The following is a 13,257-nucleotide window of genomic DNA, read 5'->3' as shown; positions in this document are numbered from 1 at the left end:
GTCCGGTTTATGGAGGCTAAATTTTCTTTCATGTAGGTATTATCAACGGGCCTAATATGAGACTCATTACTAATCGGAAAACATGTTTGTTAACATACGGACGATGCTATTAATTATCTCTGGTGGGCTGTCGAAAGATTATCTCGAACATGCATAAATTGGACACACCACCTGCATATATCAACTTAAACATTGGCTTAAATACCCCGCGATCATCCGCTATTACATAACCATATCCAACAGCCTTCAAGCCCAACCCTACTCCCTGCCGTTCGAACTGCGTGGGAGAGAACATCTGTTAGGTCAAACTGTCGCTGATAGCTGCCTAGGCCCTTGCTACGACGCAGCTGGATACTTACACACACGTAAAAGCCATCTCGAGTAATTATACCCATTAGCCGGACAACTAAGATACCACAATCCCGATTAACTGAATGCAATGATGCATGCGAGTTAGGTATAAATTGATTAACATTTAATCGTGAGCAGAATTGTGCTAATCCATACGACACGGCCAACCACTTTGTGGCATACCGCCGCCGCAATGCACAATGGTTCAAAGGCGGTAAGTCAAAGTTGTTTTCTCTACTAAATGTTTTTTTTATCTAGCAAATTTAAATTGGCGGTGTATAGTTCACCAGTAATTTATGAATCTTCAGAAAAGTTGTTCGTAGCATGAGCATGATTGACCATCCGAAGTTGCTACTCTGTTATTGCAAGGACAACTATACTTGCGCAGGGAACCAACATTCAACAATCATAGGACTCTCCAATTGAGATGTGCCACGAACTGTTATGGTTGACGAACTGTTACACTCTCTGAATATAATTCGATTAGCTTATTCGGATCAAAATCCAAACACTCCAAATATGCAAGTTAAGCAGAAATACTCATGTGAACGGGAGGTTGAGTTTTTGGCCGACGTTTTGTTCTAGATCGAACCACTGTGCGATGACCACTCGCACTGAATCGTATGGTTTTATCTACGCGTTGATCCAACCTACCTTGCCGTCGTCGACGAGAGCAGAAGGCTCTCCCAATTTAGGAACGCTGATCACGCTTTCGCACCTACAACTTGTAAAATGGCCACAATAAATTCGTGATTTGTGTCAGTGAGATCAAACACATGCCCCATAACGTACGGAAGAAACGTGATCTCCTCGGTGCGGTGCTTTTTTTCGTAGCATTTGTTATTCGGGCCTTAAACGGTAATTCGGATGTTTGGTTGAGATTGTCGTCGTCAGGTAGTTCAAGGTCGTGTTGAGTCATCAAGCAACGCAACACGGGGTGACCATCAACTTTTTACACACGCGCAAGGACTTGTTGATCTACCGCCAGTACGGAAAGTTTTCTAATTATCATTTATCACTTGAGAGTAGCTTCGAACAGCTGTAATTATATCTGTTGGAAGAGAGATGTAAGTGAGATTGAGACGAACATCGTCGGCTTTAATGGAACTATGTTTTGCTGGTAGATTGATTTTAAGTTAATTAACATATGAACTGCTCTACCACTTCACACATCGCCTAGTACACCAATATGGCATGAATCGCTCCATAAACTTTTAACTATCGTTTCCATATAGATCGTAGGTGTCCCATTGGCAACGCTAGCCATTCATTTGATAATGAAGTACGGATTTGAACAACCGCTAACGAGTTTTTTTTCTTTCATTCAAAGTTAGTAACGGACGAGATTCAACTCATCCGACGACTTGCACCCATCTCATCCCACGCAAGTAATCATCGCCATACTGAGAGCTCACTGTAGCGCTTCTACGTCGTCACCGCCCATGCATGCATAGGTGACCTACTCCACCGTTGAGAGTATTCAGAGCTGCACTGCAATGACATCTCCATCCAACTTCTTCTGTGCACACAACAAAAACCAGCAAGTTGGAACGAGATTTTGTATGCATTTGTATCTACATATGTTTCTCAGACCAAACATAAAACGTCACGTTTCTGTCACGTTGCCTTTGTTTTAACTATGCTGCGGAGCTAAACACTTGAGCGCTCAGCTATCTTACCCTGCTGGTCTATGCAGAACAATAATTATTATCTAGCAACGAGCTAGTGAGTGAAGTCGTCAGAGATAAAGAAAAATAAACAGACTGCGGTTCAACCCACTTCGAAACTTGAAAAAGTCAATCAACGTCAATGTGCACACCAGTTGCAGGTGCCGTATGAATTGCGCATTTCGCTGAAAGTGCACAATAGGTCTGTCCACATAGAAAAAAGACATCGCTGCTTACATGCTCTGTAATTAAAATAAACATTTGTTCAATTTGTCTTAACTGAAAAGATTGGCATGGACCGAATTTCCAAGGGAAAGACAAATCAAACCAGCTTCTAGTCTAGGTTCTTTGATTCAAGTGAGGAAGCAAAGGGTGCCGCCTATCGTGGTTAGTATTTCCGAATTCGGTGGACAAGAGATCATGACCTGAAACTAAATAAAGCAATAAAACAGTACTTCTCAGTGCTACAAACATAGTACTTTTCAGTGTTGCTTTTTATACCAATTGATCCATGTTTGGACCCGTGCCTTAATTTTTTCGATTGAACCTTGATAGCTAACGATGGTAATCCTTTTTAGACATATTCTTGGGGTAAAAAACACTTTATAAAACAACTGAATATGATTGCTACCACAAACGAAAGGAGGGGTGAATCTCTGAATTCACAACTTGATTCAAGTGAGGAAACAGAGGGTTCCGCCAATCGCGGTCAGTTGTTCCGAATTTAGGGGATTTAGGCAGTAGATCTTGAACTCCATTAAGGGACTCAAGGTTTCCTTCCGAATCGCAAAGAAAGGAGATTGTCGCGTTTTTCCGGAAACTCTTTAAGATTTTTTTTACTTACGACGACAAAACTGAACGTTTGTTCAAAGTCGTCTTGAAAGGTCTCCAAGTGACAATAAGTCACCTGAAGAGATCAAAGATGGGATAAATGATTTACTTGGATTTTCCCCAGTCCAAGTAATCATTATGAGAAAAAGAACCGAATCTGGCATTGTTCGGAAAGGGCTTTCCCAAGAATATTATTTAGTTCACTTTAACAAAAAAGAACTAAATAATATTAAAGCTTTAGAAAAAGCTAGACTTATATTCGATGTCCGTGTGACGTGGGAACATTTCCAGAAACCTGGAGGAAATTACCAGAACCCCACTCAGTGCCGTCGGTGCCAAAAGTGGGGTCATGGTAAAAAAATTGCCGCATGGATGATAAATGCATGATTTCTTCTCTCGCCAAGGACGTCTGTCCAGTGAAGGAAGATACCGATAAGTTCTTATGCGCCAATTGCAAGGGCAATCATAAGTCAAATTTTTGGCAGATGAAAGATAACATACGTTACGATAACGGTCGTTTCCGGAATTTGCCTGGTAGAGTATCGAACAATGCTTATTTTTCAGTTAACGATCGCTTGATCATAAATCATGATCATCGATGCTCTTAAACTCTTGATTCGTCTTAAAACGTGAGGAGAAGGCAATTTCAACGCACTCGCGATCCTGCTATGAAAATTATATGGCAGGATTTGCAGAAAGAAATCAAGAAACGTTAAGTATCTAGGGCTCATGCTAGATATGAATTTAACTTTCAAAAATCACATTGAGGGCATTCAAGCCAAGTGTAACAAATATATAAAATGTCTTTTTCCATTAATTAACAGAAAATCAAAACATTGTCTTAAGAACAAAATTTTGATCTTGAAACAAATTTGCAGGCCAGCCATGTTGTATGTTGTACGAATGTGGACTGGCTGTTGTAATACAAGGAAAAATGCTCTGCAGATGATTTAAAACAAAATTTTGGAAACGATTCTGAAACTGTCTCCCTGGTATACACACTAAGCTCTTACGGTGAATTTAACCGTAATCTCAACAGCTGAACAGTTCGGTGAAATAAAACCCCGTTACTTCGTCTGAATTTAACGGATTCCGGTGATATTTTACGGAATACTGTAAAAATTTACCGTACTCCGTTAATTTATTTTACCGAACTGCTCAGCTGTTGAGATTTCACAGGAATCCGTAAAACAATTTAAGTGTGTAGGACTAATAAAATACATGTTTCTACAAAGCAAATGTCCAGTGACAATTTTGAATTGCCACGATAAATGCTATGTTTATTTGGGTTGATATGTATATGAATCTACACCTCAAAGAGCGCAAATCCAAAGAACGAATCAACGCATTGCGTTAACAAGTTGATCGATTGATCACCACCAGTGACCAATCGATCAAATTTTCAGTGCAAATGATTATCTGATTCCCTAGATTTGTGCTGTTGTATACTTGGGGTGTAGCTTTGATTTATCTTAACCTTGAGCAACCTTATGTTAAGTTTTAATATGATTGAATGTTTTTATATTTCAAAAGAATATCATTTTAAAAAATTTGTTTGGCAAATTCATTTATGTTCGGTCTTGAATCATCTACACATCGTCACCTTTGTAACCAATTACACTCAAGCAGTGTTTCCTACACTCCAAACCGACACACAACTTGTTCGGCTGTCACGGTTCAACAAATCTCAGCTGGGCACGAACGCAAAAAAAAAAAAATAAAACAAAAACTGACGTTGCTGCTTTGACTTTCGCGTTGGCAGACGAGTTGTTGCATGGCCGCCAGTTGTCTTACCTGCCGCGATTTTTGTTTGGTTGAACTCAGCGCCGACCGTCAGCGAGTGGGTACCTACCTATATTTGCGAATGAAACAAAAAATATCATTTCAACCAACATGGCCTCCATGAGTAGTACATACGCGCATTTGTTGGAAGCACGAAATGTTCATGCTTAACAAAACGGATTTCTTTTCTAGGCAGCTACCAAATAGAGAAGGATAGGTTTAGCAAATTGTGCGATTTTCAGTGCGCATCGTACCTTCGTGCTGTGCGTACACGAATTCTCTCTGCTCTTGGAAGTTTTCTTAAAAACTACCTAAAGCAATAAAACAGTACTTTTCAGTGCTACAAAAACAGTACTTTTCAGTGCTAAAATTAAAAACGGTACTTTTCAGTGCTACTAAAACAGTACTTTTCAGTACTATTTTTTCTACTATTGATCCCTTTACGATCCTTGTTTGGACCCGTGCCTTCGATTTTTCGTTGGACCCGTTGGCGAAAGCTAGCGGTGGTAATCCTTCTTGGACACCGTCTTGGGAAAAAACCTCCCGAAGGTCACGTCTTTCTCGTTTATTAACTAAACATGGTATCAACAACTAACAAAAGGAAGGGTGAATCTCTGAATTCACTACTTCCTTCCAAAAAAGTGGGTTTTAAAACTGTCACTACACGTGGCAAGAATGGAAGAAAGGACGCTTCCCCGGAATGCGAAGTTTCCTCCAAGGGTGAAATGAATAATTGTATTGAAATGAGCAATCAGTTCGATGCTCTAGACAAATTTTCCGAACACCAAATCGAAGCAGCCTCTAGCCCAGGCTCTTTGATTCAAGTGAGGAAGCAAAGAGTGCCGCCTATCGTGGTCAGTTGTTCCGAATTTGGGGGATTTAGGCAGGAGATCTTGAACTCCATTAGGGGAATCAAGGTTTCCTTCCAAATCGCAAAGAAAGGAGACTGTCGCGTTTTGCCGGAAACTCTTAAAGATCGTGAGCTTCTTCTCAGACATCTTGAAGAGAAGAAGCACAAATTTTTTACTTATGACGACAAAACTGAACGTTTGTTCAAAGTTGTCTTGAAAGGTCTCTCAAGTGACTATAAATCACCTGAAGAGATCAAAAATGGAATAAATGATTTACTTGGATTTTCCCCTGTTCAAGTAATCATTATGAAAAAGAGAACCCAATCTGGCATTGTTCGGAAAGGGCTTTCTCAAGAATTTTATTTAGTTCACTTTAACAAAAAAGAACTAAATAATATTAAAGCTTTAGAAAAAGCAAAACTTTTGTTTGATGTCCGTGTGACATGGGAACATTTCCAGAAACCTGGAGGAAATTACCAGAACCCCACTCAGTGCCGTCGGTGCCAAAAGTGGGGTCATGGTACAAAAAATTGTCGCATGGATGCTAAATGCATGATTTGCGGAGGTTCTTCTCACGCCAAAGACGTCTGTCCAGTGAAAGAAAATACCACCAAATTCATATGTTGTAATTGCGGGGCTAACCATAAGTCCAATTTTTGGAATTGTCCTTCACGCAAAAAGGTCATTGAGGCTCGTGCCAGGCAGATGAAAGATAATATCCGTTACGATAACGGTCGTTTCCGGAATTTGCCTGGTAGAGTATCGAACAATGCTCATTTTTCAGTTAACGATCGCTTGATCATGAATCATACCCATCAGGAAGATCATAATCATGCTCATTCACAAACTAATTTTAATCCGTCGGGTAGCCGTTCGAATCTTTCTATTTCGAATGTGTCTACCCACGGTAAATCCTTTGCCGATATCGTAGCAGGAAATTCGAACTCCTCCCCTGTTCGATCCATGGGTACCCATTCTACTTGTTTCAAATCAAATGGAAAAAACTCCGCTTCTTCGTCTACCGGAAATTCCAATGGGAAATCACATGACATGTCTGCCTCTGATTTTAATTTTCTAACTGAACAATTGAATCTAATGATTGATGCAATGTTCAAAGCCACCACTATGACTGAAGCAGTCCAAGTAGGTGTAAAATTTACAAATCAAATTGTTATTGGATTACGTTTTTCTAATGGATCCAAATAATAATTTAAATATTTTAAATTGGAATGCTCGTTCTCTGAATGGTAAAGAGGACGAGCTGTTTAATTTTCTTACGGTTAATAACGTGCATATAGCAGTTATTACCGAAACGTATTTAAAACCTGGATCTAAACTCAAAAGAGATCCTAACTTTTTTGTTTATCGTAATGATCGACTTGATGGGGCATGTGGGGGAGTTGCAATCATCATTCACAGGCGTATAAAACATCAACTGTTTTCATCATTTGAAACTAAAGTTTTTGAAACTTTAGGTGTTTCTGTTGAAACACAGTTTGGTAAATATACTTTCATAGCTGCCTATTTGCCTTTTCAATGCTCTGGACAGCAAGTTAATTTGCTCCAAACTGACTTGCGAAAATTGACTCGCAATAAGTCAAAAATTTTTGTCATTGGTGACTTTAATGCCAAACATCGGTCATGGAATAATTCTCAAAGCAATTCCAACGGCAGAATTTTATTTGATGAGTGCTCTTCAGGATATTTCTCAATTCAATACCCTGATAGCCCCACATGTTTTTCCTCTTTTAGAAATCCATCTACGATTGATTTGGTCTTAACCGACTCTAGTCATCTTTGTAGCCAACTGATTACTCATGCTGATTTTGATTCTGATCATGTCCCTGTTACATTTCAAATATCCCAAGAAGCGATTCTCAATCCTATCAGCTCCACTTTCAATTATTTACGAGCCGACTGGAATATATATAAAACGTATGTTGACTCCAATCTTGATGTTAACATTTCTTTAGAAACTAAACTTGATATTGACAATGCTCTTGAAACTTTAACAAATTCCATTGTTGAAGCCCGGAGCATTGCAATTCCAAAATTTGAATCCGTGATTATAGACGATGATCTTAAACTCTTGATCCGTCTTAAAAACGTGAGGAGAAGGCAATTTCAACGCACTCGCGATCCTGCTATGAAAATTATATGGCAGGATTTGCAGAAAGAAATCAAGAAACGTTTTGCTCAATTAAGAAACAAAAATTTTGAAAATAAAATTTCTCAATTGGACCCTGGCTCTAAGCCCTTTTGGAAATTATCGAAAATCTTGAAAAAACCTCAGAAGCCAATACCGGCATTGAAAGAGGAAAACAAATTATTACTAACTAATTGCGAAAAAGCTCAAAAACTTGCTATGCAGTTTGAAAGTGCGCATAATTTTAATTTAGGACTTACTAGTCCAATTGAAAATCAAGTTACTCAAGAGTTCGAAAATATTCTCAATCAAGAGAACGTTTTCGAAAATGCCTGGGAGACTGATTTGGAAGAAGTGAGAACTATTATTAAAAAATTCAAAAACATGAAAGCTCCTGGCGATGATGGAATTTTCTACATCCTCATCAAGAAACTTCCAGAAAGTAGCTTATCATTTTTAGTTGATATATTTAACAAATGTTTTCAATTAGCATATTTTCCTGACAAATGGAAAAATGCTAAGGTTGTTCCAATTTTAAAACCAGACAAAAATCCTGCAGAAGCTTCTAGCTATCGTCCAATCAGTTTGCTTTCCTCCATCAGTAAACTTTTTGAAAAGGTTATTTTGAACAGAATGATGGCCCACATCAACGAAAATTCAATTTTTGCCAATGAACAGTTCGGATTCCGCCATGGACATTCGACCACTCATCAACTTTTACGTGTAACAAATTTGATCCGTTCCAACAAATCTGAAGGCTATTCTACTGGTCTTGCTCTTCTAGACATAGAAAAAGCATTCGACAGTGTTTGGCATGAAGGTTTGATTGTAAAATTAAAAAACTTTAATTTTCCAACATACATTGTTAGAATAATTCAAAGTTATCTGTCAAATCGTACACTTCAGGTTAATTATCAGAACTCCAGATCTGAAAGACTTCCTGTAAGAGCTGGTGTTCCTCAAGGCAGCATTTTGGGACCAATATTATACAATATTTTCACATCTGACTTACCTGAGCTACCTCAGGGATGTCAAAAATCTTTGTTTGCGGATGACACAGGCCTCTCCGCCAAAGGACGAAGCCTGCGTGTCATCTGTAGTCGATTGCAAAAAAGTTTGGATATTTTTTCTTCATACTTACAAAAATGGAAGATTTCTCCTAATGCTTCCAAAACTCAACTAATAATATTCCCACATAAACCAAAAGCTCTTTATTTGAAACCTTCAAGTAGACATGTTGTCACGATGAGAGCGGTTCCAATAAATTGGTCAGATGAAGTTAAGTATCTAGGGCTCATGCTAGATAAGAATTTAACTTTCAAAAATCACATTGAGGGCATTCAAGCCAAATGTAATAAATATGTAAAATGTCTCTATCCCCTTATTAATAGAAAATCAAAACTTTGTCTTAAGAACAAGCTGTTGATATTCAAACAAATTTTCAGGCCAGCCATGTTGTATGCTGTACCAATATGGACTAGCTGTTGTAATACCAGGAAGAAAGCTCTGCAGAGAATTCAAAATAAAATTTTGAAAATGATTCTGAAGCTTCCTCCCTGGTATAGTACCAATGAGTTACATAGAATATCCAATGTTGAAACATTGGAACAAATGTCAAATACAATCATTAATAATTTCAGGCAAAAATCGTTACAATCTTCTATTGCCACGATTAATGCGTTATATGTTTAGGTTAAGTTAGGTTAACAGGGTGTCCATCCATCCGGGAAATCCGGGAAAACCGGGAAAAACCCGGGAATCACAAATGACCGGGAAAAATACGGGAAATACCCGGGAATTTGAAGAACACCCCGGGAAAATATGTGTTTCAAACATAAAACTACCGGTTTGTTTAAATTTTAAGTCGTCTGTTATTAGTACTTCACATTATGAATAATTTTTGGTAAGTAGGATCTTTGAAACATTTCTCGAAGGGTACTTAAGGATTTTTGGAAAGGTGCTTTTCGAGATGAGTGTTAGATTTCCATTTTAGTTCTTGGTAAATATTTAATAAGATATTTACTGTAGTCCAACCGATAATTGACCAGTATTTGAAAGTTCTTTCTGAGAGATCACTGAAGTATTAGTAAATTGCTAATAAGATTTTAGGGGATTCTAGAAAAGATCCTAGGCTGATTTTGCTTGAAATTCTTAGTAGATTTTTAGAGGTTGGCAAAATGCTAAGCCAAAAAAAGTTTGCATTTATTGGGAGATCTTCTGAAATCCTGGACAGATTCGTTAAGAGTTCCCTTTGACGGATTTCTAGGGTTGTTGATGATACTGATTCTTGATCAAGCCTTGCCAGGATTACTAATTTGACTAGTCTTTGATCTATTACAAAGTTATTATGAGGCCTCCGACGAGATTTTGTGTAGATTTCTGCAGATAGACAGCGAATTCTTTCAATCATCCAAAACAAATTTCGTAACTAGATCTTTGATAGATAAATCAATAACGAGGGCCTCTAATTATTCTTGACCAGATTTTTGTTATGTTTTTGACAAGATTCTTGATATCTTGATCAAATCTTTTGAAGATTACCTGGAAATGGCAATCTTGAATTTATGTCAAAAGTTTCAGCCAGTTTCATAGGAGAACAATAACATGTATTCGGAAGTACCGTCTCTGTAATTTTTTTCTTGGATTCAACATGAGTTTTATCAGATCAACTATTTCTCCATGAACAAGCCATGTTTAACGCATAATTCCTAAGGCATTCTTAGAAGGAAATGGGTTGGCTATTTGTTTATATAATTCCAAAATTTCTCTGAACTTCCTATGAATTGGGTCCTAAACTGTTTGATGAATTCTTGTTCTTATTTAATAATACGAAAGAGCATAATCAGGCGACTATTTTAGCAATTTTTCAAGCTCAAATAACGGATATATCATATTCAAACTTTAATTTGAAAAATAATTCCAAATATGAACCTTGACGATCACATTGTCGAAAAAACCCTGTGGCGTTTTTTTTTAGTTTTAATCTGAGAGTTTTAACACTAGGGTTGTTCCTATCTGACATTTCGGAAGGGACACGGTAAACAAAATATACCCAAAATCTCAAAAACCGTAAAAAATGTTTTTTGGACTTACACCAACGAAAAACATTTAAATATTTAGTAAACATGTGTTTCTGGTCTAAGTCTTAGCGTTTGGTACTAAAATTGGGACAGGGCTTTAAGACCCTATTCGAGGGGGTCACGATCTTTTAGATATTTCAACAAATATGTTATATCTTTTGATCTAAAATTCTTTAAAAATTTTAACCAAAAATACAGAGCTATTACAAAAACTTCAAAATGTTATCCGCGAAAACCGCGACTTCTGAAATTCTATCCGCGACTGGAAGCAGAAGTACCAATCCGCGAAAAAAAAATATTCAAATTGTCATCGAAATCTTCATGTCACAATACCCAATCGATTTTTAATTGTTTCAACACATTTCTGTGTTCTTTGATGCACTTTTCTTAGTACCGTAATCCAGGGGCAAATTAATCACTATAACTTTCTGTTATATTATCCTTAGGAACTGAGATATAGATATAACCTAATTTCGGCAAAACCAGTACTTCGTTGATCTCCATCAGTGCATGTAACTATTTTTTTAGGAAATAATAATGTATCATAAACCTAGCTTGAAAATAAAAAATTGAAAATGGTCCACTGGGGCGAAATTGATTTTCATATAATAAAGTAAAAATAAGAATAATAAATTTCTCCTAAATGTGGGTCCCCAAATGCAGAAAATGACGTCAAAAAATCTTACAGCTTTTGCAATTGACCATTTTATTGTGAAGTTTAATTTTGGAAACTACGCTAGCATGATTTTAAAATCGAGTTCAATAGTTCAACAAAATTCATATACTCAAATTTTGCATATAAACTTAGCACCAGCGGATTGTTTAGTACTGACTTTTCCGACAGTATTGCTTACACCTAAAAAAACTGTTAATATTTATGTGCAAAAGTATCCTTATAAAACTAAAACTGTTTGAAATCTTGGCACGTATGAAGCATCCTTAAAAGATATTGCTTCTTGATACCGACCAAATTCGCCAAATGACCCGGATTACGGTAACATTTCATTAGTCCGACAGTAATTGACCAATGTACAGTACATTGCATTATACATTTAAAGCTCTTTCGACGTTTAAAAAAGATGCGTGAATATTTTGACTCGCAGATCCTTTCCTTATCCCACTAACCCAATATCCTTTCCACGGAAACTGTGGATATGCAGAGGTATACTCGGTCTCTAGTAACAATGGTTGTCGAACATTCTTTCCCTTCCCCGATAACCGTAAGGACGTGGCCGCCACTGTTATCGACTTTCAAATTATAAGCTTTCGGATTGTGCATTTTCAGAATGGTAGCAAATTGTTTAACTGACATTTTTCCGATATTATATCTAGATACACAATGAATCCTAACCATCTTAGCTAGTGCCTTCAGATTTTATATTCTTTAATGCTTTTTGTTAAATGTCGAATTACAGATGAAATGTTATTTATATTTTCCTACACCACATTTTTTACTTTCAAGAATCCGTCATCGTAATTATTGCCATCATCAATACTTCACAAACAGTTTTTCAGTTTAAAACTGAAACTTATACGATGAAATTGTGTTCACTGTGTTTTAGTTGAAGAATTGAATATAGTGAATGCATTTTCTTTCAAGTAAACTTTCTTGATTTTGAACGAAAAAAACGCTATTTTCTGCAAAACTGGGCCCTAGTGACTAAACTATAAATTGCACTTTACAGCGCTCAATGAGATGACGAGAGTTTACATTTTTAAATACAAATTTCCTAATGATGAACTGCACAACTTGTGTCAAAACAGTTTATTGGTGATTTTTGTGGCACGATTCAGGAAATCCGCGATTTTCGCGACAGAATTGCAGTCATTCGTGATGTTTGCGCCTGGCCTGGCAAAATTCGCGACTGTTGTAACAGCCCTGATTTCGAGTCGCACGATCTTTTTGTAATCTGTTTTTTAAGTTCTTGGACATCCGGGAAAAATCCGGGAATTTGAAAACTGATTTTGAATGGACACCCTGGGTTAAGTATATTAAAAACGTTTTTTTTTCTCTTATAAGCAGGTGAAATCAACTCACCTGTAAAAAAACTGAACTGCTACGGCAAATGAAATGTAATATGTTGTTAACAAAATGTTAATAAAATCTTAAATTTGTTTTACCAAATTAGGATGATAGTGTTGTCAAATAACACAGAACACCTAGATATAAGAAATGAATGTAATGTTTGGAATGATACTAATAGAGAAATTAAAAAAAAAAAAAAAAATGTGCGATTTATGTGAAATTTAACTTTTACAATCTTCAACTAATAATGCTTCTTTCTTTGTCTTATTCTTCATTTCAGATTTGTGTGCCGCATGTGAAGGGGGATATCCAAAAGTGTGATCGGTATTAGGGGTTATTGTTCTTATCCGGGAAATACCGTCGGATGAATAAATTTCTTTTTCTCGGGAAGCAAGCATAGCGAGAGAACGGCCGATACGAAGGGCGAACCTTCCTCAGAGGTGGCAAGATGTCAGACGACGATAAGGAATCCTCGGTTCGGGTTGCCGTCAGGTAAGCGTGGTTAATTATTCTCTCCGAAGAC

At 37.2% G+C, this 13,257-nt stretch overlaps 1 protein-coding gene across 8 annotated transcripts in view; it reads left to right on the top strand.

The window, feature by feature from the left end:
- The window catches only part of LOC5571651 (kinesin-like protein KIF21B), a 148,537-nt gene that overhangs the window by 20,292 nt on the left and 114,988 nt on the right, over positions 1 to 13,257 (top strand). For all 8 annotated transcript variants that reach the window (XM_021845514.1, XM_021845513.1, XM_021845516.1 and 5 more), the window contains one exon: positions 13,015 to 13,226. In XM_021845514.1, the coding sequence (XP_021701206.1) occupies positions 13,183 to 13,226 (44 nt within the window). In that variant the 5' untranslated portion in view covers positions 13,015 to 13,182. The remainder of the gene's footprint in view (positions 1 to 13,014; positions 13,227 to 13,257) is intronic.

Source organism: Aedes aegypti, chromosome 2 (assembly GCF_002204515.2).
Source record: "Aedes aegypti strain LVP_AGWG chromosome 2, AaegL5.0 Primary Assembly, whole genome shotgun sequence".
NCBI lineage: Eukaryota > Metazoa > Arthropoda > Insecta > Diptera > Culicidae > Aedes > Aedes aegypti.
This window is presented reverse-complemented; position numbering and strand designations above follow the sequence as displayed.